This window comes from Pongo abelii, chromosome 7, assembly GCF_028885655.2.
Source record: "Pongo abelii isolate AG06213 chromosome 7, NHGRI_mPonAbe1-v2.0_pri, whole genome shotgun sequence".
Taxonomy (NCBI): domain Eukaryota; kingdom Metazoa; phylum Chordata; class Mammalia; order Primates; family Hominidae; genus Pongo; species Pongo abelii.
The window spans coordinates 110,940,947-110,962,814 of NC_071992.2; the positions used below are offsets into that span (position 1 = coordinate 110,940,947).

At 39.8% G+C, this 21,868-nt stretch overlaps 1 protein-coding gene and 1 non-coding gene across 9 annotated transcripts in view; both read left to right on the plus strand.

Annotated features, from left to right (window-relative positions):
- Positions 1–21,868, plus strand: part of NDUFAF6 (NADH:ubiquinone oxidoreductase complex assembly factor 6) — a 51,258-nt gene that overhangs the window by 19,409 nt on the left and 9,981 nt on the right. For 6 of the 8 annotated variants that reach the window (XM_024250812.3, XM_024250816.3, XM_024250823.3 and 3 more), the window contains 5 exons: positions 1,126–1,228; positions 2,609–2,742; positions 4,056–4,157; positions 7,808–7,864; positions 13,442–14,342. In XM_024250812.3, the coding sequence (XP_024106580.1) occupies positions 1,126–1,228; positions 2,609–2,742; positions 4,056–4,157; positions 7,808–7,864; positions 13,442–13,570 (525 nt within the window). In that variant the 3' untranslated portion in view covers positions 13,571–14,342. Of the gene's footprint in view, positions 1–1,125; positions 1,229–2,608; positions 2,743–4,055; positions 4,158–7,807; positions 7,865–12,686; positions 13,355–13,441; positions 14,343–21,868 lie in introns of those variants that run through there. The other 2 variants (XM_063726733.1, XM_054518691.2) reach the window with 2 other exon arrangements.
- On the plus strand, positions 10,839–10,946 carry LOC112134730 (U6 spliceosomal RNA). Its single transcript, XR_002916093.3, has one exon. It is a non-coding gene; the product is annotated as a U6 spliceosomal RNA (small nuclear RNA).

The following is a 21,868-nucleotide window of genomic DNA, read 5'->3' on the forward strand; positions in this document are numbered from 1 at the left end:
TCTCAAAAAAAACCATAAAGGATGCATTTTTTTTTCTGGAATCATTGCTGGTGTCATTTTCTTTCTTTTTTTTTTTTTTGAGACAGAGTCTCACTCTTGTTGCCCAGGCTGGAGTGCAATGGCACGACCTTGGCTCACTGCAACCTCCACCTCCCGGATTCAAGTGATTCTCCTGCCTCAGCTTCCCGATTAGCTGGGATTACAGGCGCCTGCCACAATGCCCAGCTGGCTTCTTTTGTATTTTTGGTAGAGACAGGGTTTTACCATGTTGGCTAGGCTGGTCCTGAACTCCTGACCTCAGGTGATCTGCCCATCTCAGCCTCCCAAAGTGCTGGGATTACAGGCATGAGCCACCGCACCAAGCCTCTTTTTTTTTTAACCCTGCATGTGGCATTTGATGCTGGTGTTAGTTTCTTCTGATTTTAAAGAGGGTGAAATACGGGAGAATATTTTGCCCTAATAATAGTATTTGTAAAAGTGGCTAAGTGTTCTTGCTGTTAGATTCTCATTTTTCTGTTTCTTGCATATAGTGTATTTAGAGAATCAACCCTGTTTTTTTATTGAGCACGGTTTCTTTTTAGGGGACGGGGTGGGCACTGGTTTCTGTTTTCTCTTTCTAGGTACCTTTTCCTCATTGAGCATGTAGATTCAAGAGTCAAATATGTGGGTTCCCGTCCCCACCATTTATTTATTAACTGTGTGTCCTTGGACATGTTAATGTGTCCATGCCTCAGTTTCTTCATTTGTAAAATGGGAAAAGTATTAATTCCTTATCTCTTGGAGGGGGGGTTGTTTGGGTTAAGAAGATAATGTCTAAAGTGCCTACGTAAGAGCTCAGTAAAGTCAGTTTATTTTGATAACTTGGGCTTCAGATGAAATTAAAAATACCATGTCCATGGTGATTTGTACATTGAGGGTATTCTTGATGTCTTATTTTGAGGTGGTGATTTGAAAGTATTGAATGTGTAGAACTTTAATATTGTAATGTTTTATCTTATTGTGTAGTAAATAACATATACTAAATATTTTTATTCATTATTCAGTTCTTTGGGGCAAAAAACAGCGCCTTTTCTTTATAAAATATTGGCAGTTCAACAGACTTTATTTGCATTTTATTTGATGTAGGAAAAAAATCTAGATGACAAAGCATATCGTAATATCAAGGAACTGGAAAATTATGCTGAAAACACACAGAGCTCTCTTCTTTACTTAACACTAGAAATATTGGGTAAGTTGTTTTTCTGTTTCATATTTCTTTTTTCCAATAAAATACCTTTGAGACTTCACTTTTTCATAATTTGGCAATCTAACCAGTTTAGCACTAAAGCCTTCCTTTGTACTATCTGTAAAGGAATAGTTTTTTTGTTGTTGTTATTGTTAGCAAGAAGAGGAATTTATATCTCTTTCTTTGTAATGCAGAGTAATCCAAGACTCAGGCTCTCATACAGCTACTTTACCTCATGGGAATGTTGAAATTAATAATCTAGTAATTGCAAGTGGCTTTACTTTTTTACTATGGCATCTCCTACAATTTGGAAGGCCTATAGCCTGACTCTTCCTTTCCTGTTAATAATACTTATCCATGGAAAAAGAAAAGTAGAAGAAGTAAGACGCATTTATTTTATTTTATTTTATTTTATTTATTTTATTTTACTTTATTTTATTTTAATTTTATTTTATTTTATTTTATTTTATTTTATTTTAAGATGGAGTCTCGCTTTGTCCCCAAGCTGGAGTGCGGTGGCTCACTGCAACCTCTGCCTCCCGGATTCAAGTGATTCTCCTGCTTCAGCCTCCTGAGTAGCTGGGACTACAGGGACGTGCCACCATGCCCAGCTAAATTTTGTACTTTTAGTAGAGACGAGGCCAGAATGGTCTCGATCTCTTGACCTCGTGATCTGCCCGCCTCGGCCTCCCAAAGTGCTGGGATTACAGGCATGAGCCACTGTGCCTGGCCTAAAACTGCATTTATAAAAGTTTTTGAGATTTTTCTTTCTCTGCTTTTTTAAAAACAACATTTTGATAGTAGGATTTCTTCTCTGACTTTGTTGCTAGTTAGTGAGGTCTTATTGAAATAAGGAAATTATTTGGGCCAAGGACAATACCATCTCATTTGAAGAAGGTAATATATATCTCTATACCTCCCTAAAAGAATAATACAAGTCCCCATTGTATCTCCCAGGCCTGTTCCGGCCCGCAGCTCTGGTGACATGTTTGCCATCACAATGAAAGGAGGGAGCAAAGAGTAGAATGTTTGTTAATCATATTCTTAAAATGAGATCATATGGAAATTGCACAGAGGAGAAGAAATGGAAGACTTGTAAAGTTTTTCCATGATAGCTGATTAAAATTCTAAATATGTTCTTAGTGTGCTGTAGTCTAAGGAAAACTCTTATTTAAAAGTTGAGATTGAGATTTAGATATCTGCTAGTGGTAAATGGTCAACTTGTTTTTGTGCCCAGTTTTTCACTCATAAATCCTGTTTTTCAGATGTAAAATATAGGATAAATGTCTACTTTTACATGTTTAGGTTATTTCTCTATGCTATTTCTATTGATTTATTATGCACTTAGAATAGAGCAGCCCTGTGTAATTTCTGAAATCATAGGTATAAAGGATCTTCATGCAGATCATGCTGCAAGTCATATTGGAAAAGCACAAGGCATTGTCACTTGCTTGAGAGCAACACCATATCATGGGAGCAGAAGAAAGGTGTTCCTTCCCATGGATATTTGTATGCTGGTAAGGCTGTAATTTGTACCTTTGAATAATTTACCTCAGGAATATGGGGAAGGAAGTTATCTTTTGCTTTTTTGCTTAGTCTATTCAAGTAATTGCTTTGAAAGGAATGCTTATTGCTTTATAAAAATGGTCTTCCTCTTTTTATCCCAGAGTTATCAAGTCAGAATTGTGTCCATCAGGCATTTTAGGTCTCTGGAGGAGCAATGAGTAGGAAGGTCTAGAGAACCTCATTTGGTATAGCTTCATGTTGATGCCTTGCTCCCTTCCAAGCAACTGCAGTAATTATTCCTAGTGTTCACCTTAGCCTGTTCTTTATTTTATTTTATTGGAGTAAGTCATTTTAAATATCTGTTTATGAGGACTTTGTTTTCTTTTCTTTTCTTTTTTTTTTTTTTTTTTGAGACAAAGTCTTGCTCTGTCACCCAGGCTGGAGTGCAGTGGCATGATCTCGGCTCACTGCAACCTCCACCTCCTGGGTTAAAGCGATTCTTCTGCCTCAGCCTCCCAAGTAGCTGGGACTACAGGTGCCCGCCACCACGCCCAGCTAATTTTTTGTATTTTTAGTAGAGATGGGGTTTCACCGTGTTAGCCAGGATGGTCTAGATCTCCTGACCTCGTGATTCGCCCGCCTCGGCCTCCCAAAGTGCTGGGATTACAGGCATGAGCCACTGCGCCCGGCGAGAACTTTGTTTTCTATATGAGATTCATTATTATCTGTTCTTTCAAACTTTTTGTATGTTTCTTTTCTTGCTTGTATATTTTCGTTCTGCCTACAACTTGTTAATTAACATCTTGTTGTGGCCAGGTGTGGTGACTTATGCCTGTAGTCCCAGCACTTTGGGAGGGTCGCTTGAGTCCAGGAGGTTGAGACCAGCCTGGGCAATATAGGGAAACCCCATCTCTACAAAAAATACAATAATTAGCTGGGTGTGTTGGTGCACACCTATAGTCCCAGCTACTCCGGAGGCTAAGGTGGGAGGATCCCTTGAGCCTGGGAGGTTGAGGCTATAATGAGCCATGATTGTACCACTGCACTCCAGCCTGGGTGACAGAGTAAGACCCTGTCTCAAAAAACAAAAACTCTTGTTGCATGTTCCAGGTGTCACTCTCATTTTTGTTTTTTTCTCTCTCTCTCCACACATGCACACATACATTTTTAAAGACAAAATAGGCATTAAACTGTACATACTGTTCTGTCACGTGTTCTCTTGTGCTAAGTTAGTTTTCATTGTTAGTTTAATTTTCTTTCCTAGGTGAACTGTTGGAAGGAAGTGCTTTTAGATTCCTAATATAATGTGTATTTCCCCACACAGCATGGTGTTTCACAAGAGGACTTTCTACGGAGGAACCAAGATAAAAATGTGAGAGATGTAATATATGACATTGCCAGTCAGGCACACTTGCACCTAAAGCATGTAAGTCGGCTTTTTTTTTGCCAAATCATTTAGGGAATAATCATTTCTAGATGTGGCTGTTCTTACAACATGGTTATGATATTCCCAACTTGGCAGTCTTTATTCCATTTTTCATTGATTTCCCAGTAGATTTATCTCAGAGTCTGTTGTAAACTTTTCTCACTTAAAAAAGTCCCTCCCCCCACCTCACAGCGTATGAATGCGTTCTTTACTGAGTAAATCAAGCCTGAGCTTTCTCATGTGGGCTCCTCTGTGCTCCATCCACTTCTCTCTCGGAAGACAGGGTGTCTTTCTGCTTTCCAAGGCCGATGCCTCTCCCGCTCCCAGGGGCTGCACCCTCAGCCACCCCCAGCTGGTATTTTCAGTTTGCTTCTCTGATAGGTGGCCTCTTTTATCTTCTGGTTTGTTGCTGCTGCCTTCTGAATTTACAGGCAGCCTGTGGATCCTTCTGTTGGTATTTTTCTCTCCTAGGTGAACTCTTGGAAGGAAGTGGTCGGCATTCACTGTTACCTCGGGCCCTTTCCACCTTGGCACTGCTCATCATGCTATGATTTGGCTTCTATCCTGCCCACTCTAATAAACAATCATGAATTTGGCAATCCTCCTTATTGCCAAATTTAATGGTCATTTACAACTCGTTTTCATGAACTCTTCTTCTTTTTTTGACACCATAGACGTCTTTCTCTCTGTGTCACTTTCTGATTTTTCTTCCATTGAGTCTCTGACTTGGCTCCTGAACTGGTTCCTGATTTCTCCTGCCTGTCACTTTAGTTGTTCCCTAAGAGTTAGTTCTTCACCTCTTAACTTTTCCAGGACTTTTGTTTGGAATTTGACACTGTTGAATATACACCTCTTTCTTGAAATTGTCTGTCATTCATCTCCATGGTGTTATTCCTTTCTGGTTCTCCTTGAAGTGTGTCTTGATTTCAGTGGCTCTTGAAGACTTGGTGGAAACTTTGTATTTCCTTAGCTCCCATAATGCTAATTTTTCCTAGTACTTCTTGTGAACCTTTTCTTTTTTTTAGCCTTCAGTAGATTCTAAAGAGTTGGACACTTACCTGCATACCACAGGGCTTTTGCACTTGCTGTTTTTCCTGCTTCTTCCCCTGTACCCCACCTCCACTCCAGTTAGTGCTCAGATGTCACCTTATCACAAAAGTCTTCCCTGGCCACCTTACCTAAAATAACATCTTCCTTTTCCATCACCCTCAGTCCCCTTACCTGGCTTAGCGCTTTTCACTACCTGACATTAAAAGTTTGCTTATTGCCTCCCCACTTCATTGGAATGTAAGTTACTTTGTTTGATTCTGTTGTATATTCTTCAGCATCTAAAGTACCTGGTACATTATGAGCGCTCAGTAAATATTTGTGAAATATTAAATACATAAGTAATCAGATTGTAAGCTCTTTGAGGGCAAAGACTATCTTCAGCTTCTTTTTAATTTCATGAATATCTAACAGTTCTCAGCCCTGACAGAGGTATAGATAAAATACATGGAACTTTAGATGAGAAATTACTTAGGACTAACTAGCAGAGTTTTGGGTAAGATCTGAGCACACTACAGAATCATGAGAGGCAGGAAAGCTTTGTGTGGAACCTGAGCAGTCCCAGTCAATGGACATGTAAGGCACCTAAGAAATACCGATTCCCAGGCCTCACTCCCTGGAGATTGGGGTAGTAAATCTGGGATGGGGCCAGGAATTAAAATTTCCAAATGATTTTAAACAGCCAGGTTTGAACACCACTGGTGTATAGGTTATGTGAAATGTGGTCCTGGAAGATAGGTTTGGAATGGTGGATTGAAGAAAGATTATGGAGTTGTAGAGGCTTTTGAGAAGCATTAGAGTATTGTGGATGAGAGTGCAGACTCTGGAACCAGAAGCCTGACTTTAAATCCTCATTCTGCCATTTACTAATCAGAGGTTAGTAATCTAACCTCTGATTAACTAAGAGAGGTTAATGTAATCTTAACCTCTCTGTGCTTCAGTTTCCTAATCTGTAGTAGAGGATCATTTTAGCACCCAGCTTAAAGGGTTATTTGGATAGATGAGTTAACATATGTGAAGAGTTTATAATGTAGTGCAGCATATTGTACATGAAATATGTTAGTTTTCATCATCATCATCAAATAAAGCAGTGATATGAGTGTTGGAGAGTAGGAAACCCTGCTAGCAGTGTTTGACACAAGAGAGTTTAGAGGTTGGGTGATCAGTTAGGAGACTTAAGAGAGGAAGAAAGAGTGTCTGATTTAGAGACAGTAGATGTTTATGTGTCTATACATTTATATATATATGTATACACACATGCCCACACATAACAAGTAGAATCAACTAGGCTTGATAACTAATTGGATTGTGGCAAGATCAGATAGAGGGAAAGTTGAAGGTTGCATGAAGAATTCAAGTATGGCACTTTGATGGTGCCATTCAAAAGCTACAGTGACAACAGAAACTAAAGGTATGTTTGGTGTGGATCATTAGACTTTGGACTAGCTGCTCAACATAATTGAATTTGAGGGGATTAGAAGGAGATGGGCTATTAAAAAATGCAAGATTGTGACTTTTAAAGGAAGTCAGGACTAAAGATGATATATTTGGGAGTCATCCACATAAAAGGCTTATAATTAAGGCTCCAAGTTTGGATGGTGTTGCTGAAGGAGAATGTACAGAGGACCAGGGCAGAACCCCGAGGCCCACCTCTGTTTACAAGGTAAAAGGAGAAAGGGCCATTTATTAGGAAGAAAGAGAAGGAAGGAATGTTCAGAGGAATAGAACTGAGAGCCAGTGTCTTGAAAATCAAGGGAGGAGAAGATTTGAGAAAGAGGAGTATCAGAGTTCTACATGCTACAGAGAGATTGAAGAGAAAAGATAGATGTGATTAGTAAATCATGGATGATCATAGAGTAATTTCAGTAGATGGTTGGGGGTCAAACTGGAGTATAATGGGTTAAGAAGTAAGTCAGGAAGTAGAGGGTTCTTCTTGGTGTTAGGGACAATATAAATGAAGACATGGAGACAAGAGTGGGCTTGGCGAACACAGGATGATGGGCATCAGCCTGAGTGACCAGGTGTTCGTAGCTCAGAGTGGTAGGGAGTTAGGTTGGATGGACAAGGTTAGAGTCAAGATGTGGAGGCCTTTGAATTCCAGGATGAATTGTTGAAACTTGACCTATCGGAATTAAAGAAGGTAAAAATGAAATGATGATGTAAGGACATTAATTTGTCTGGCTGCATGGAACGAATTAAAGGTCAGGGAACACAGGCAAGAAGATCACCTAGGAGGATCTTATTCATTTAAACAGGAGATAAAGTCAGTTTAAGCTAGGGGTGCACAGGACTTGGTAATGCAAGTATTTCTTCATTTTCCCCTTATCACAGAGCTGGGGAGTCAAAGTTATTATGAGATTATTGTAAGGTAGCTGGAAGATGCTAAAGCCAATCTGTAAGAAAGGATGGAATTTTTACTACAGTAGTTACTTTTTCCTGAGTCCTTTAGGCCTGGGAAACTAATCTTAATCTGCAGGAGATGAGCCGTTTTCTTGCATTTGAGAGAGGCCCTGTCAGTATTATTAAACTGCTGGTGTTGCTCTCAGAGGGAGAGTGTTTATTTGCTTAATTTTAAACGAGCTTCCTTTCCTCTTCCTTTTTAGGCTAGGTCCTTTCACAAAAGTGTTCCTGTGAAAGCATTTCCTGCTTTTCTTCAGACGGTAAGTAGATTAACAGAGAAGGCTGTATAATTAGTGAAGCAGATGTGTATGATCTGTTTTTATATTTTATAAAGTTCCCAATGAACTTCTTTAGTTTGGAGCCTTTGTTTTTGTTTCCCTCCCTCATGGCAGCTTTCATTAGTTACTGATGCTTTTGCTGAGGGTCATTTCTGTATTTCTCAGAGGCAGGTGAGCTTTTTTAGCACTGACTTTGCAGCCAGATTGCATTGGCTTGAATCTGTTTTGCCCCTTACTAGCAATGGGACCTTAAATTCCTTAATAACCACATTCCTCAGTTTACTCTTAGGTGAAATGGGAATAATAGGAGAAACTACCTTGTAGGATTGTTAGGCTGCTTACAGCTATATAAGTATTACTATTCTGTTCATTTTTTTCTCCATTGTGACCTGACCATATTGTAGCACTGGTTCCAGAACAGTGGTTCATAGCCCACTGCTGAGCTGGTTGCAGTTGGGTAACCTGGAAAACTTTTTAAAAATATAGATTCCTGGAGTCTTCTTACTTAGTAAGACTTTTGGGATTGAGGAGGAGGCCAGTTCCTAGGAGAATCTGTGATTTTAAGAAGTTCCCCAGGTGATTCTGATGCGTAGACAGGTTTGGGAACTGTTGTTCTAAAACTACATAGAGAAGTGATAATTGCTACCAGTTACTTAGAACCTTTTATGAGACAGGCCCTGGGTTAGGTCATTCCATCATTATTCCTAGTCTTCCTAGCAAAAATATGGTTACTTCATTTTATAGATAGAAACGAAGGTTCAAAGATTTATAATCTTTGAAAATTGTAAACTTACACATTTTCTGTAATACCAAACATATCTTCTACCTTTTCCCCTGAAATATACTTAGAGATTCATTTTGATCCCTTCACACCCTCTGTCTTAGTGTTCAGGTCTGTGTGTATGAAGTCATTTTGCTTCTTAATTGAGCTTTTGCTAATTATAAAAGTAGTACATTAATATTTTAAATTTTCATAGTGTAAGAGAATACAAAAGAAGAAATTAGAGTTCTCACAGTTCCACCCTATCTAGAGTTAATGTCTGTTCATCTTTCTGAACCTTTCATATACATATAATCATACATGTATTTTGTGTATGTCAACATGTTATTCTGTATCACCCTGTTTAGTGGTTATTTGATGGATATACCATCAGCTGTTTAACATACTAAGTAAGCTTCATAAAGGTTAAGGACTTTGTTTTATTAACTTCTGTGGGAAAAGGTGGTTCTCAACCCTGGCTGCCCATTAGAATCACTTGGAGAGCTTTAAAAAGACCTAAACAATGCTTGGCTGCCCCGCTCCAGACCGATTATATTGGTGGACCCAGGCATTGATACTTTTTAAAAGCTTCCCCTTTTACTTTTCTTTCTTTTTTTTTTTTTTGGAGGCAGATTCTCACTCCATTGCCCAGCCTAGAGTGCAGTGGTGTGATCTTGGCTCACTGCAGCCTCTGCCTCCCAGGTTCAAGTGATTCTCAGGCCTCAGTCTCCTGAGTAGCTGGGATTACAGACGTGCATCACCACGCCTGGCTAATTTTTTTTGTATTTTTAGTAGAGACAGGTTTTGCCATGTTGGCCAGGCTGGTCTTGAACTCCTGGTCTCAAGTGATCTGCCTGCCTTGGCCTCCCAAAGTGCTGGGATTACAGGTGTGAGCCACCGTGCCCGGCTTTTTTTTTTTTTTTTTTTTTTTGAGGCACAATCTCACTCTGTTGCCTAGGTTCCCAGGTTGGAGTGCAGTGGTGGAGTCATGGCTCACTGCAGTCTCAACCTCCCAGGCTCAAGTGATCTTCCCACCTCAGCCTCCCAAATAGTTAGGAGCACAGGCATGTACCACCACACCCAGCTAATTTTAAAAATTATTTTTGGAAGAGATGGAATCTCAGTATGTTGTCCAGGCTGGTCTTGAATTTCTGAACCCAAGCAATTCTCCAGCCTTGGCCTCTCAAAGTATTGGGATTACAGGCATAAAACACCGTGACCAGCCCCCTTTAGTTTTAATTGTGAGGTGTGGCTAGGCCTAAAAACCACTATCATAGACCAGTGGTTCCCAAAATGTCCCTGGACCAGCAATACCTACCTCACTGGGGAACTTGTTAGAAATGCAGATCTTGGGCTCCCCCACAGACCTGCTGAATCAGAAACTCAGGGGGTGGGGCCCAGCTCTCAGCTTCTGCTTTTTTTTTTTTTTTTTTTTTGAGACGGAGTCTTGCTCTGTTGCTCAGGCTGGAGTGCAATGGCATGATCTCGGCTCACTGCAGCCTCTGCCTCCGGGGTTCAAGCGATTCTCCTGCCTCAGCCTCCCGAGTAGCTGGGATTACAGGCATGTGCCACCACGCCCCGCTAATTTTTATATTTTTAGTAGAGGAGGGGTTTCGCCTTGTTGGCCAGGCTGGTCTCGAATGCCTGACTTCAGGTGATCCACCCACCTTGGCCTCCCACAGTGCAGGATTACAGGCGTGAGCCACCGTGCCCAGCCCCAGCTCTCAGTTTCTGTCCTGTGCCAAGAGAGACTAGAGTGTTAACATGGCAATTCCTGAGGTGCTGCTTCTGTCATACACCCTCATTCCAGCTTGGACAGGGCCTCTTACTTGTTTTATATATTGGGCATCTGTTAATTATTTTGTTCAAAGAAGGGATTTACAGTTTAAAAACTCTTTAAACATGACTAATCTAGGTATAGTATATTCTTCAAAAATGAGGTTTCAAGAATTCATATTCAGAAATTTGTAATGTCTTTGAGAGTTTCACAATCAATTTGTTACTCAGTTTATTTACCATTAGCCAGACTTTCCTTTGAACCAAAGCCTGATGTAAAAATATCCACTTGAGCTCTAATTTTGAGGTCACATTTCCTCTGTATTTTAATGGAATTTTCTCCTAATCCTAAAAGCAATACATTTTCATAGTAAAGATTTGGACAATATAAACAGTATTAGGAGAAAGTAGCAATCACCCGTGCTTGATCCGGCAGCACATATACTAAATTTGGAACGATACAGAGAAGATTAGCATGGCCCCTGCGCCAAGGATGACACACAAATTCATGAAGCATTCCATTAAAAAAACAAAATCACCTATAATTCTAACACCAAAAGATAACTACTAGTCATTCTGGGGTTTTTGGAAATGAATTTTTATGTATAGTTGAAATTACACTTCATATGTTAGTGTACTGTTTATTGAGCATTTTATTGGATCACTAAAAAAGTATAAATATAACACTTAATGGCTATATAATATTCTATTATGTGTCTATACCTTAATTTTGTTAATTATTCCTTTAAATGTCATAAATCTATTAAAATTAACATAATTCTTACAGATAGCAAGTTGATCACAGTATATTAAGGGATAAAAAAGCAAGTTACAGAACATGAAATAGCATGAGCTTTCTTTGCAAAGAAAGGGAGCATCTGAAAGGAAGTACACTAAAATATTTCCAAAACTAAGAGAACATGTAAAAGAAAGTACACTGAAATATTTTCAAAGTTTTTTATTCTCTTTTAAACTTGTTAATATTTGCTATATATTAAATGAATATATCTGTCTAGGTATATATATTGCAATGTATAGCATAATAAACACCCATGAACTTACCACTCGAGCCAGGAACTAGTCTGTCACCATTAAATTGGACTCAGGTTTTTCCCATCTCATTCCCCTGCCACTGCCTTCATTTTTAGGTAGCTCTCCTCAATTTTGTGTGTATTATTTCCTTGCTTTTATTCCAAGAAGGCTTTCATCATTTTATATATTCCTGAACAACATATTGCTTAGTTTTGTTTTGGAGCTTTATAAAAACGGATCATTTTCTATTGATGTCTTCTAGGACATGTACACACTCTTAATGTTTCTGAGATTTGTACATATTACTGCATCTACCTATAGTACATTCACTTCACTGTAGTATAATATTAATATTTCATTGTACAAACGATTCCTCTTTTTTTCGATCAAAGAATTTCTGGATTGTTTTTTTTTTTTGAGGTGGGGTCTCTGTCACCCAGGCTAGAGTGCAGGCTCACTGCAGCCTTGACCTTCCAGGCTCAAGACATCCTCCCACCTCAGCCTCCCAAGTAGCTGGGACTACAGGTGTACACCACCACAGTCAGCTAATTGTTTTTGTGTTTTTTGAGAGATGGGGTTTTGCTGTGTTGCCCAGGCTAGTCTTGAACTCTTGAGCTCAAGCAATCCATCTGCCTCGGTCTCCCAAAGTGTTGGGATTACAGGCGTGAGCCACCACGCCTGGTCTCTGGATTATTTCTGTTTCTTGCTAATATAAAACAAGGCAGCTGGGACATTGATGCATATGTCTCCTGTTGTCTGTATATGTAAGTTTAGGGTTTTAAAAAGTAGATAATGGCCGGGCGCGGTGGCTCACGCCTGTAATCCTAGCACTTTGGGAGGCCGAGGAGGATGGATCACGAGGTCAGGAGTTCAAGACTAGCCTGGCCAATGTGGTGAAACCCTGTCTCTACTAAAAATACAAAAAATTAGCTGGGCATGGTGGCGTGCACCTGTAGTCCCAGCTACTCTGGAGGCTGAGGCAGAAGAATTGTTTGAACCCAGGAGGTGGAGGTTGCAGTGAGCCAAGATCATGCCACTGCACTCCAGCCTGGGTAACACAGCGAGACTCTGTCTCAAAAAAAACCCAAAAAAAAGTAGATATGAATTTGTTTGTATTTCATTCATATATTTATAAAAGTATAGAAAAAAAAGTCTGGAAGAAAATATTTTTTGTTTTTGTTCTCATCTGCATATTCTAAAGAATCTATAGTCATAATCCCTGCATTGATCCCCCAGGTTCTGTGCCGCAGAACTCTAGGGGGTGCTGCTTATATGGACTGAGGAGCTCTGGTGCCACTTAGAAAGATGGAGCACAGAACTAAGTGACCTGCCTGTTTAGCAAAAATGTTATTAAAATAAAATAAAAATGTATAATCAAGACAATTGAAAACCAAAAAAGAAAGATACTGCACATCGTTGGTGTTTTCTATCCTGCTGCTATCCTTGTAAAAACTTTGTCAAGTTTTTTGTGGTGGGGAAAGGATGGGGTGATAATTTTGCCTGGTTGAAAATCATGTGCTCTAGCAACAACGTGGAGACCTGTTCAACTTCTTCACAAAATAATTTCTTAAAAGACAACTTGAGCTCCCCCTCATGGTACACTACATTTGGGGGGTCGGGGTGGGGATGTTTCATTTTCCCTGATTGAAACGGCCTTTTTGCATTCCACCAAATCTAGTAATAAGGCCAGGCTAACATGATTTTGCTAATCCTTTTGTCTTGACCAAAGCTTTTTATATTATGAGTAGAAGAGGCTTGGTTTTTCTAGTACTAGCTCTGTGATACCCTTTTACTGGTCTAATAGAAACTTCTTCGATGTCTTTTTCTTTCTCTCTTTTAAAATTCTCACTTAAATTCTTATTATATAGAAAACCATCTCAGGGAAACTAAAATAGCCTAAATACTTGTAATTATTCTTTAGTTTTTTGTTTTTTTTTTTTTAAAGTCTTGATCATTTTATGATCTGGTGATCACTATTCTCTTTTTTCCAGGTTTCTCTAGAGGACTTTCTAAAGAAAATTCAGCGAGTGGATTTTGATATATTCCACCCATCTTTACAGCAGAAGAATACATTACTTCCATTATATTTGTATATTCAGTCATGGAGAAAAACATATTAAAATAACTTCATGGCACTGATGTTAGTTCTATTAGTTTTATAAAAGTTAGGATTCTTACTTAGGAACAACAGAAAATGACTGTTAAGGAGAAAATGAATTTATTGGATGGGATGTCAAGTAGCTTACAAAACTGATGAGAAGTTGCCGTGGGACTAGGGTGCCAAGACTGCTGAGATTCTGGCAGAGGCACTGCCATTGGCACCCCCAGCCCAGACAGTGTCTGCTGTGCTGTCCCTGGAAGCTGGAGCTCCAACAGGGAATATCGGTGTAGCTGTGCATAGGCCATAAGCCACACTTGAGCCAGTGGGCAGGGAGAGGGAATGTCATCCTCCCTTCACCACTGGGGAAGGAAAGGGGAAAGGGCTCAAGTTATCATAGGGGCTTACATGCTGAGCAGCTATAACCTAGGTGTTCAGAACACCTGGAAGATGCATTTATTTAGGGGTCACAAATAGTGAAATTAATATTTGAGGAGTATCAGTCACATGTTGTGGGCTTTATATCCCTAATGTTTAATTTTTACCATCTTGTGTAAAAATTTATCCATGATAATAACGTAACTTCTTTAAGGTCGGAGTGGCTGGCAAGAGCAGAGCCTTAATTTGACTTTAGCTCTGGCTGGTCTGGAAGCTTTTACTTTTTTGTTAATCCCACTGGCTCACTCTGTCATTCACCATTATCATGATCGTGAACAAAATTGTACTGACAAAGTTTGTATAAGTGATATGAACGGTATTGTATTGAACATCCATTAAAGAGTTGCTACACTTCATACTGTACATTCTGCGCTATACATTGTGCTTCCCAGTGATGAGCACTGTGCTGTATACTTGCATCAGTGTTCTCATTTGGTTTTCCTAAAAACCTATGAAATGAGGCACATTTTTGTTCATTAAACTTTTAAATTGTTTGAGACCAGGCTGGGCAACATCCAAAACCCCATCTCGACCAAAAATACATAAACTAGCCAGGTGTGGTGGTGCACGCCCAGCTACTAGAAAGGCTGAGGTGGGAGGATTACTTGAGCCCAGGAGGGTGAGGCTGCAGTGAGGCATGAGTGTACTCCACCCTGGGTGACAGAGCAAGACCCTGTCTCAAAGACAAATGAATAATAATTAATAATAATATAAAACTTTTAGAAAATGCATACCAATTGGAAAAACCAAAATTTTTTACATTGCTGGTAATTGGTCAGTCTGACTCTAAATGAATCTCACTCTCAGGACCAGGATTATGCCAGTTTCCTTTTTCCTGTATTTTCAGTAGTCTTGTCTCCTGCCCCATTCAGGTCTATCTCATTTAAGTCTTTGGTATGGGCTATGAATTAGTGCCTACTGAAATTGTGAGTGGCTTAAAATGTTACATTTTTGCAAATTCAAACTGAGAGCTTTTGGAGCACAAGAATACATTGTTTCATTCATCTTGACATCACCCCCACCACACACCTCGAATGGCTTCTGATTGAGAGCAAGTAGAGATTAATTAATGTATAGTTGAATGAATGTGCAATGTGGTTGTATATGCTAGTAGATTCTTAGTTGGTACTGATGCTGAAAGTATATCCCCTTCTTTAATTCTGTGGCTTTTGAGAGCCATTCAGCTTATCTTCAAATGAAAATACAAGGAAATGGGGCCGGGCGTGGTGGCTCACGCCTACACTTTGGGAGGCTGAGGCGGGTGGATCACCTGGGGTCACGAGTTCAAGACCAGTCTGGCCAACATGGTGAAACCCCATCTCTACTTAAAATACAAAAATCAGCCAGGTGTTGTGGCGGGAGCCTGTAGTCCCAGCTACTCGGGAGGCTGAGGCAGGAGAATCACTTGAACCCAGGGGAGGTAGAGGTTGCAGTGAGCTGAGATAGCGCCACTGCACTCAAGCCTGGGCGATAGAGCGAGATTCCATCTCAAAAAAAAAAGAAAAGAAAAGAAAAGAAAATACAAGGAAATGGGACATGTTTCCTCTTGGGATTCTGAGTGATCCAGGGTTGAAAAGTTCATCAGAGTCTTTGTTAGGGAGCATTGTCTGCAGGTCTTCCCAGGTTAAATTTGGCAGCAATCATCTAAGCGTCTTGGTTCCTTTCTAAGGGTCTTAAAAGGAGGGTTTAATTATGCGACTGGATTAGTGGATTCTTTGCTGGTTCAGAAACCAATTTATTAAGTAAATTTCAAAATACTTTCTAAACCATTTAAAATTTGATGCTTACAGATTTGGATGAACTAAAGTTACCAATCTGGAGATTCAAGTGGAGTCTTTATCGGTGAAATTTACTGTACTACTAATTTCCTGATGTAAAAGATACTCCCTTAGATGATGCTGGCATTCTTTTTGATTTTTTTCAAATCTCTGGGTTTTTATTAGAATATTTTAAAGGAGTCAGATACATTTTCAAACCATTTTAGATGTGCTTTGTTGTTGAATAAGTGGATAGCAGATAACATATTAAGTATAAATTACAGATTATTCTCAATGTAGGTAAAGTTGCATATCATGAAATAAGTTTTGGGTAGTTCTCAATTGGCAATATTCTTTCTCTCCTTGTGGTTGAAGCTCTCCTTTTGATGAAATGGAATTCTTGAGAAATGTAACTGTAGCTGACACTTACTGAACACAAACTCGAACAGGTGGTGTACTTTGCACTTTTATGCTTTAACTCTCATAGTGAAGTAGGCCTTTATTTTCCAAACGATAAAACAGTCTCAGAGATGTTAAGTTCAAGGTCACAGAGGCATTAGTACTAGAGCCGGATGCCAAATCCACATTAGTTCAATGCCAAAGCCCAAAGCCCATTATTATTTTTTTACCATTCTTGAGATTGTCAAGTAAACTGCCAAGTTTAAAAGCTCAAAGGCACAACATTTTTTAGAAATAAGTATTACTGCTTAAATTTCAGATACAAATTAGGTTAAAAAAAGTAATTACTACATAAGTTCCAACTACAAATTAGGTGAGAGAGAAATAGGCAATTGAAATAGGTGTTAGGTGCTGGTCACTGGGTGTATATGGTGGGGGAGTGTGGGGGGATACTTCACCGGCTTGGCAGTCAAAGAAGGTTTCCCAGAGAAGATGGCATGTGAATAGTGTCAGGAAGATTGGGTAGGACCCAGGGCTTGGGGAGGGGGTGTTGACGTTTTTGTGGGGAGGTCCTGGCTGAAGAAGCAGTGTGTACAAAGGCCAGGAAACGGAATGGATGGTCTATGTCAAGACTCTTGATTTTTTTTGCCTTTAACTTACTTATGTAAAAAGAACAGAATGTTCAGAGTTCTTAGGAAAGTTTGTGAATAAAGTGACCACATCCCCTGATCTACTGAAACACTGAATTAAGATCAGAGACTTGCGAGTTTATATTTTTTCCATTTCAGCAAATCCCTAGGTGCCCTTGGATTTGTTTTAGCTCATATAAATTGGACTTTTCTGAAGATATTGGCTTAATCGATTGCCTGTCCAGAAAGATCCTTACAGTTGTAAACATTATGTGGTTCTTTACTGAAAATAAAACATCCTACTGTTTGTTCCCGCAAGGAACACAGGTCCAGAATTGGGAAGGGTGTTGGAAATGGGTCAGAAGGAGGGGAGAAGAGTTGAGGGAATGCATTAAAATAATTTTGACACTTCATTTTACCTACTTTTTTCTATAATGAATGTATATTTTTTGGATAACTACAAAGTTATTTCTTAAAAGTTAGGACTCTCCAAATGAGAAAGATGCTTGTAGAATGTGAAGGTGATTAAATTTATAGAACAATAAATAGATAAGTAGACATACATTTTCTATCATATCAGTATATACTAGTTAAGAGTTTGTTCAACAGCAAAAAGGAATATTTGGCACAATAAATTATTAAATATGTAACTCATTCTGTAGTATAAGCTGAAAAATACAAAGAGTTATTAGCTACAGGACAGTAGAGTATCGTACAGTGATGTGAAGTACTTTTAAGAGTGTGGGCTGGGCGTGGTGGTTCATGCCTGTAATCCCAGCACTTTAGGAGGCCGAGGCAGGTGGATCCCTTGAGCCCAGGAGTTCAAGACCAGCCTGGGTGACATGGCAAGACGCCATCTCTACAAAAAATATAAAAATTAGCTGGGCATAGTGGCGAATGTTTGTAGTCCCAGCTACTCCGGTGCCTGAGGTGGGAGGATTGTTTGAGCCCAGGAGGCGGAGGTTGCAGTGAGCCAAGCAAGATCGCGCGACTGCACTGCAGCCTGGGCGACAAAGACCCTGACTCAAAAAAAAAAAAAAAAAAAAAGTGTGTGTGAACTCCAGAGGAGCCTGTGTGGGTTCAGTCCCAGCTCTGCCACCCTAAGAGTTGTGTAACCTCAGCAAGTTACCCCAAGCCTCTGTTGCTCCATTTGTAAAATAGGCAAAATCGTATCAACCTCAGTGGTGGTTGTGAGGAATAAATGAATTTCTCCATGTAAAGTGCTTAGAACAGTGACCTACATCTAGTAAAAAACACACGTTAATATTATTATACAAAAGACACAGACTGGAAGCCTGAACCAAATTAGGCCTGCAGGCATATTTTGTTTTGCAAGCATGGCATTTGAAAAAGAATGAGAAATTGAATGTTTTAGACAGGATGTGTCCTCTCCAATTGGCCACAGGTCCAGGCATGAGCTATTATCTCAAACTCAGCGTGACTCAGACATTCATGTTACTTGCTTACTCTAAATACTTGTGCTTGTGACCAATTGGTTCAGGAGAATCGGTGAATGGTAGATAAATAACAAGGGATCTGCAATTTGAGGCTGACTTCACAAAGCACAGCCGTGCTTTCTCCCAAAATGCCTGTTGTCTTTTAACTAGTTAGACATTTCTCCCTCACTTAGCCATATTACTTGAGTGTAAGACAATGTTTTATTTGTCTTTGTATACCCAGAACCTAAAGTAGATCCTGTTGCTGCTCCAAAAATCTTTGTGGTTCGAATGAACATGCTGTAGTATAATGTGGGCTGGGGGCTCTTGGGAAATGTAAATGGGGGTTCTGTCTGATATGTGAAGGACAAACTGGATATGAGAAAGATGGAACTGGAAGAGTCTGTGTCAAAGCTGTGGTGTCTGGGCAACACATGGGACGTTCAAGAAACCAGGTTAAGTACAGCTGGAAAGCAGAGTGAGGAAGTGAGGCTGGAAGGATAAGGAAGTCATAGGCCACATTAAGGTGTTTGGATTTTAAGAGTGACATGAGATTTGAAAACAAGTACTTCTCTACAGGTGGTCCATAACACATGTATTTTGTGTATATCCTAATGGAGATTATCTACAATGTTTCTAATGTAATCATATCTTTAGATAAGCAGTGCCTTTTGAATCAGATATGAGATAGAATGTTTTTATTGTTATTTGATAAGTCTGTGGGTTGACATTTTATTCCCCTCCACAAATACTGTTTTCCTGTAGTGGCTCACGCCTGTAATCCCAACACTTTGGGAGCCCGAGGTGGGTGGATCACAAGGTCAGGAGTTCAAGACTAGCCTGGCCAACACGATGAAACCCTGTCTACTAAAAATACAAAAATTAACCGGGCATGGTGGCAGGTGCCTGTAGTCCCAGCTACTTAGGAGGCTGAGGCAGGAGAATCGCTTGAACCCAGGAGGCAGAGGTTGCAATTAGCCGAGATCGCTCCACTGCCCTCCAGCCTGGGTGACACAGCGAGACTCTGTCTCAAAACAAAACAAAACAAAAAAACAGTCCTGCCTTGGTGTACTCTGTGTTTTCCCTTTTATTTTTAATCACGATTAATCTTCCCAGCTGCTTAGTTATATAATAATATGCTGTGTGTTTAAACACAGGCCTACATAATGAATTTCTCAGAGAGCAAGTTCAAGAGCTTTTTTTTTAAAACCACAGGATCTCTTTTATGGGCACCACAAGGATTCTTTAGGAATACAACATTGATTTGAGAAGCTATTTCGCTATGTCCTATATTTGCTTCTTGCTGCAGTCTTTTTTTTTTTTTTTTGAGATGGAGTCCTGCTCTGTCACCCAGGCTGGAGTGCAGTGGCATGATCTCCGCTCACTGCAAACTCCGCCTCCAGGGTTCACACCATTCTCCTGCCTCAGCCTCCCGAGTAGCTGGGACTACACGTGCCCGCCACCACGCCCGGCTAATTTTTTTTTTTTTTTTTTGTATTTTTTACTACAGACAGCGTTTCACCGTGTTAGCCAGGATGGTCTCGATCTCCTGACCTCGTGATCTGCCCGCCTCCGCCTCCCAAAGTGCTGGGATTACAGGCGTGAGTCCCCGCACCTGGCCTTTTGTTGCAGTTTTATATGATGTCAGTTTTCTAAATTGATTAAGAAATTTTTCAAGTTAATCAACATAAAGATGCTGCCTGCACCCCTTTCTTGTAAGCTGTTCCATTTAAGATGTTAGAAATAGATCTGTTTGAATCTTGCTTTGAGGGAATTTGTAATACACTCTTTCTTAAAAGGTCATTTGAAAAATGAGTATGTTTATTTTCTTCTTACACAACTAACTCCCATGTGTTCATTGCAAAAATCATGGGGAAAAAAATAAACACAAAAGTGTAAAGGGAAAATATTTTAAAAGTCACCCATAATTTCACCAGGTAAGAGATAGCCACTGTGATATTATCATTCATTCGTGTGTGTGTGTGTGTGTGTGTCTGTGTGTGTGTGTGCGTGTGCATGATTTCTGGCTCATAACTCCCATAGCCCTTGTTACAGTCTTTTGTTATAATGTTGGAGTGCTTTAGGCCTCAGAAGCAGGCCTCAGAAAACAATCTCTCTGACCTTCTGCCCTCCCTTCACCTGCTCCTTTTTTATTCTCAAGGCAAGACTCTAATCTTCCCTCACCTTTCTGATTGTGGGTGATAAGACTCCCATTTCAGAAGGGGTGCTGCCTCATACGCTGGGGAAAGGAACACTCCTCAGAGAAGCCAAGAAGAATCTAAACGGACGGGCCTTGCTGGGTTTCCTCAGTCTACGAGCTTAGATCATACCCTTTTTGTTCATTCATATTTCTGCACAGTTGTCAATTATGCCTATCCAATGAAGTCTCCATAAAAGGCCAAGAGAACAGGGTTTGGAACGTCCAGATAGCTGAACATGTGGAGGTTCCTGGAGGGTGGAGCTTCCAGGGAGGGCATGAAAGCTTCATGCACTTTCCCCCATATGTCACCATGCAGCTCTTCATCTGTATCCTTTATAATGAGCCAGTAAACATAAGTGTTTCCCTGAGTTCTGTGAACCTAGGTACTAGCAAATTAATTGAACCCAAGGAAGGAGTCATGGACACCCCAATTTATAGATGTTTGGTCAGAAGCACAGGTAAAACAACCTTGGGCATGCAATTGGTATGGGAAGTAGGGGGCAGTCTTGGGGCCCAAGCCTTCAACTTGGATCTGACGCCGTCTCTAGGTAGATAGTGCCAGAATTTAATGGGAGGTCCCCTGGGTGGTGTCCGCTGCAGAACTGATGGCTTGCTGGTGGGGAAAAATTTCCACATATTTCTACTGACAACCACTATTAACGTTTTGGTCTATGTCCTCCTCTATTTTTTTTCCCCCTTGGCATACATATAAGTACATTCTACATATTGTTTTTTAGTCTACATTTTAATTTAGTAATACAATGTAGAAAAGAAGAGATTAGAAAAATATTCTTAATTTTTCTGTAGAAGATGTTTTATTTAGTGGGAGTATGTTCTTTTCTCTTATTTTGCAGTTATAATCCAAATGTACTTAAGGCCTCCCAGCCTTATGAGGTCTACCTTTCCTTTAATAACCAAATAAAGTTGCTTAAGCCACCATCCCATGGAATATTCTCTGAAAAGCCAGCATAACCTTTGCTAGTATTGATAAGTATTTTTAGGGTGGGATGGAACATGGGATTTATATACTTCTGTCACTTCTAAGTATAGTTTCATTTGCCTTTATTATGGGTGAATTTGAGCACCTTTTATATATTTAAAAGCCATTTGTTTATCCTTTGATTTAGTTCTTTATATTTGTCCCCTTCAAGTTTATAAAACCTTTTCTCCCACGATTTCTTTTAGTACTTTCATGTTTTCATTTCTTGCATTTAGATCCACATGGAATGAATTTGAAGCAAGGTGTGAAGTATGCATCCACAGATGATTGTCCACTTAAGCCAATACCATCAGATTCGAAAAGCCATTCTGAGCATATATCTGTACTCAATTTCTATATGTATCTGAGCCTGAAGGGTATTTATTTTATTTTGAGAAATGAGGTCTCACTCTGTTACCCAGGCTGTAGTGCAGTGGAGTGATCATGGCTCACTATAACCTTGAACTCCTGAGCTCAAATGA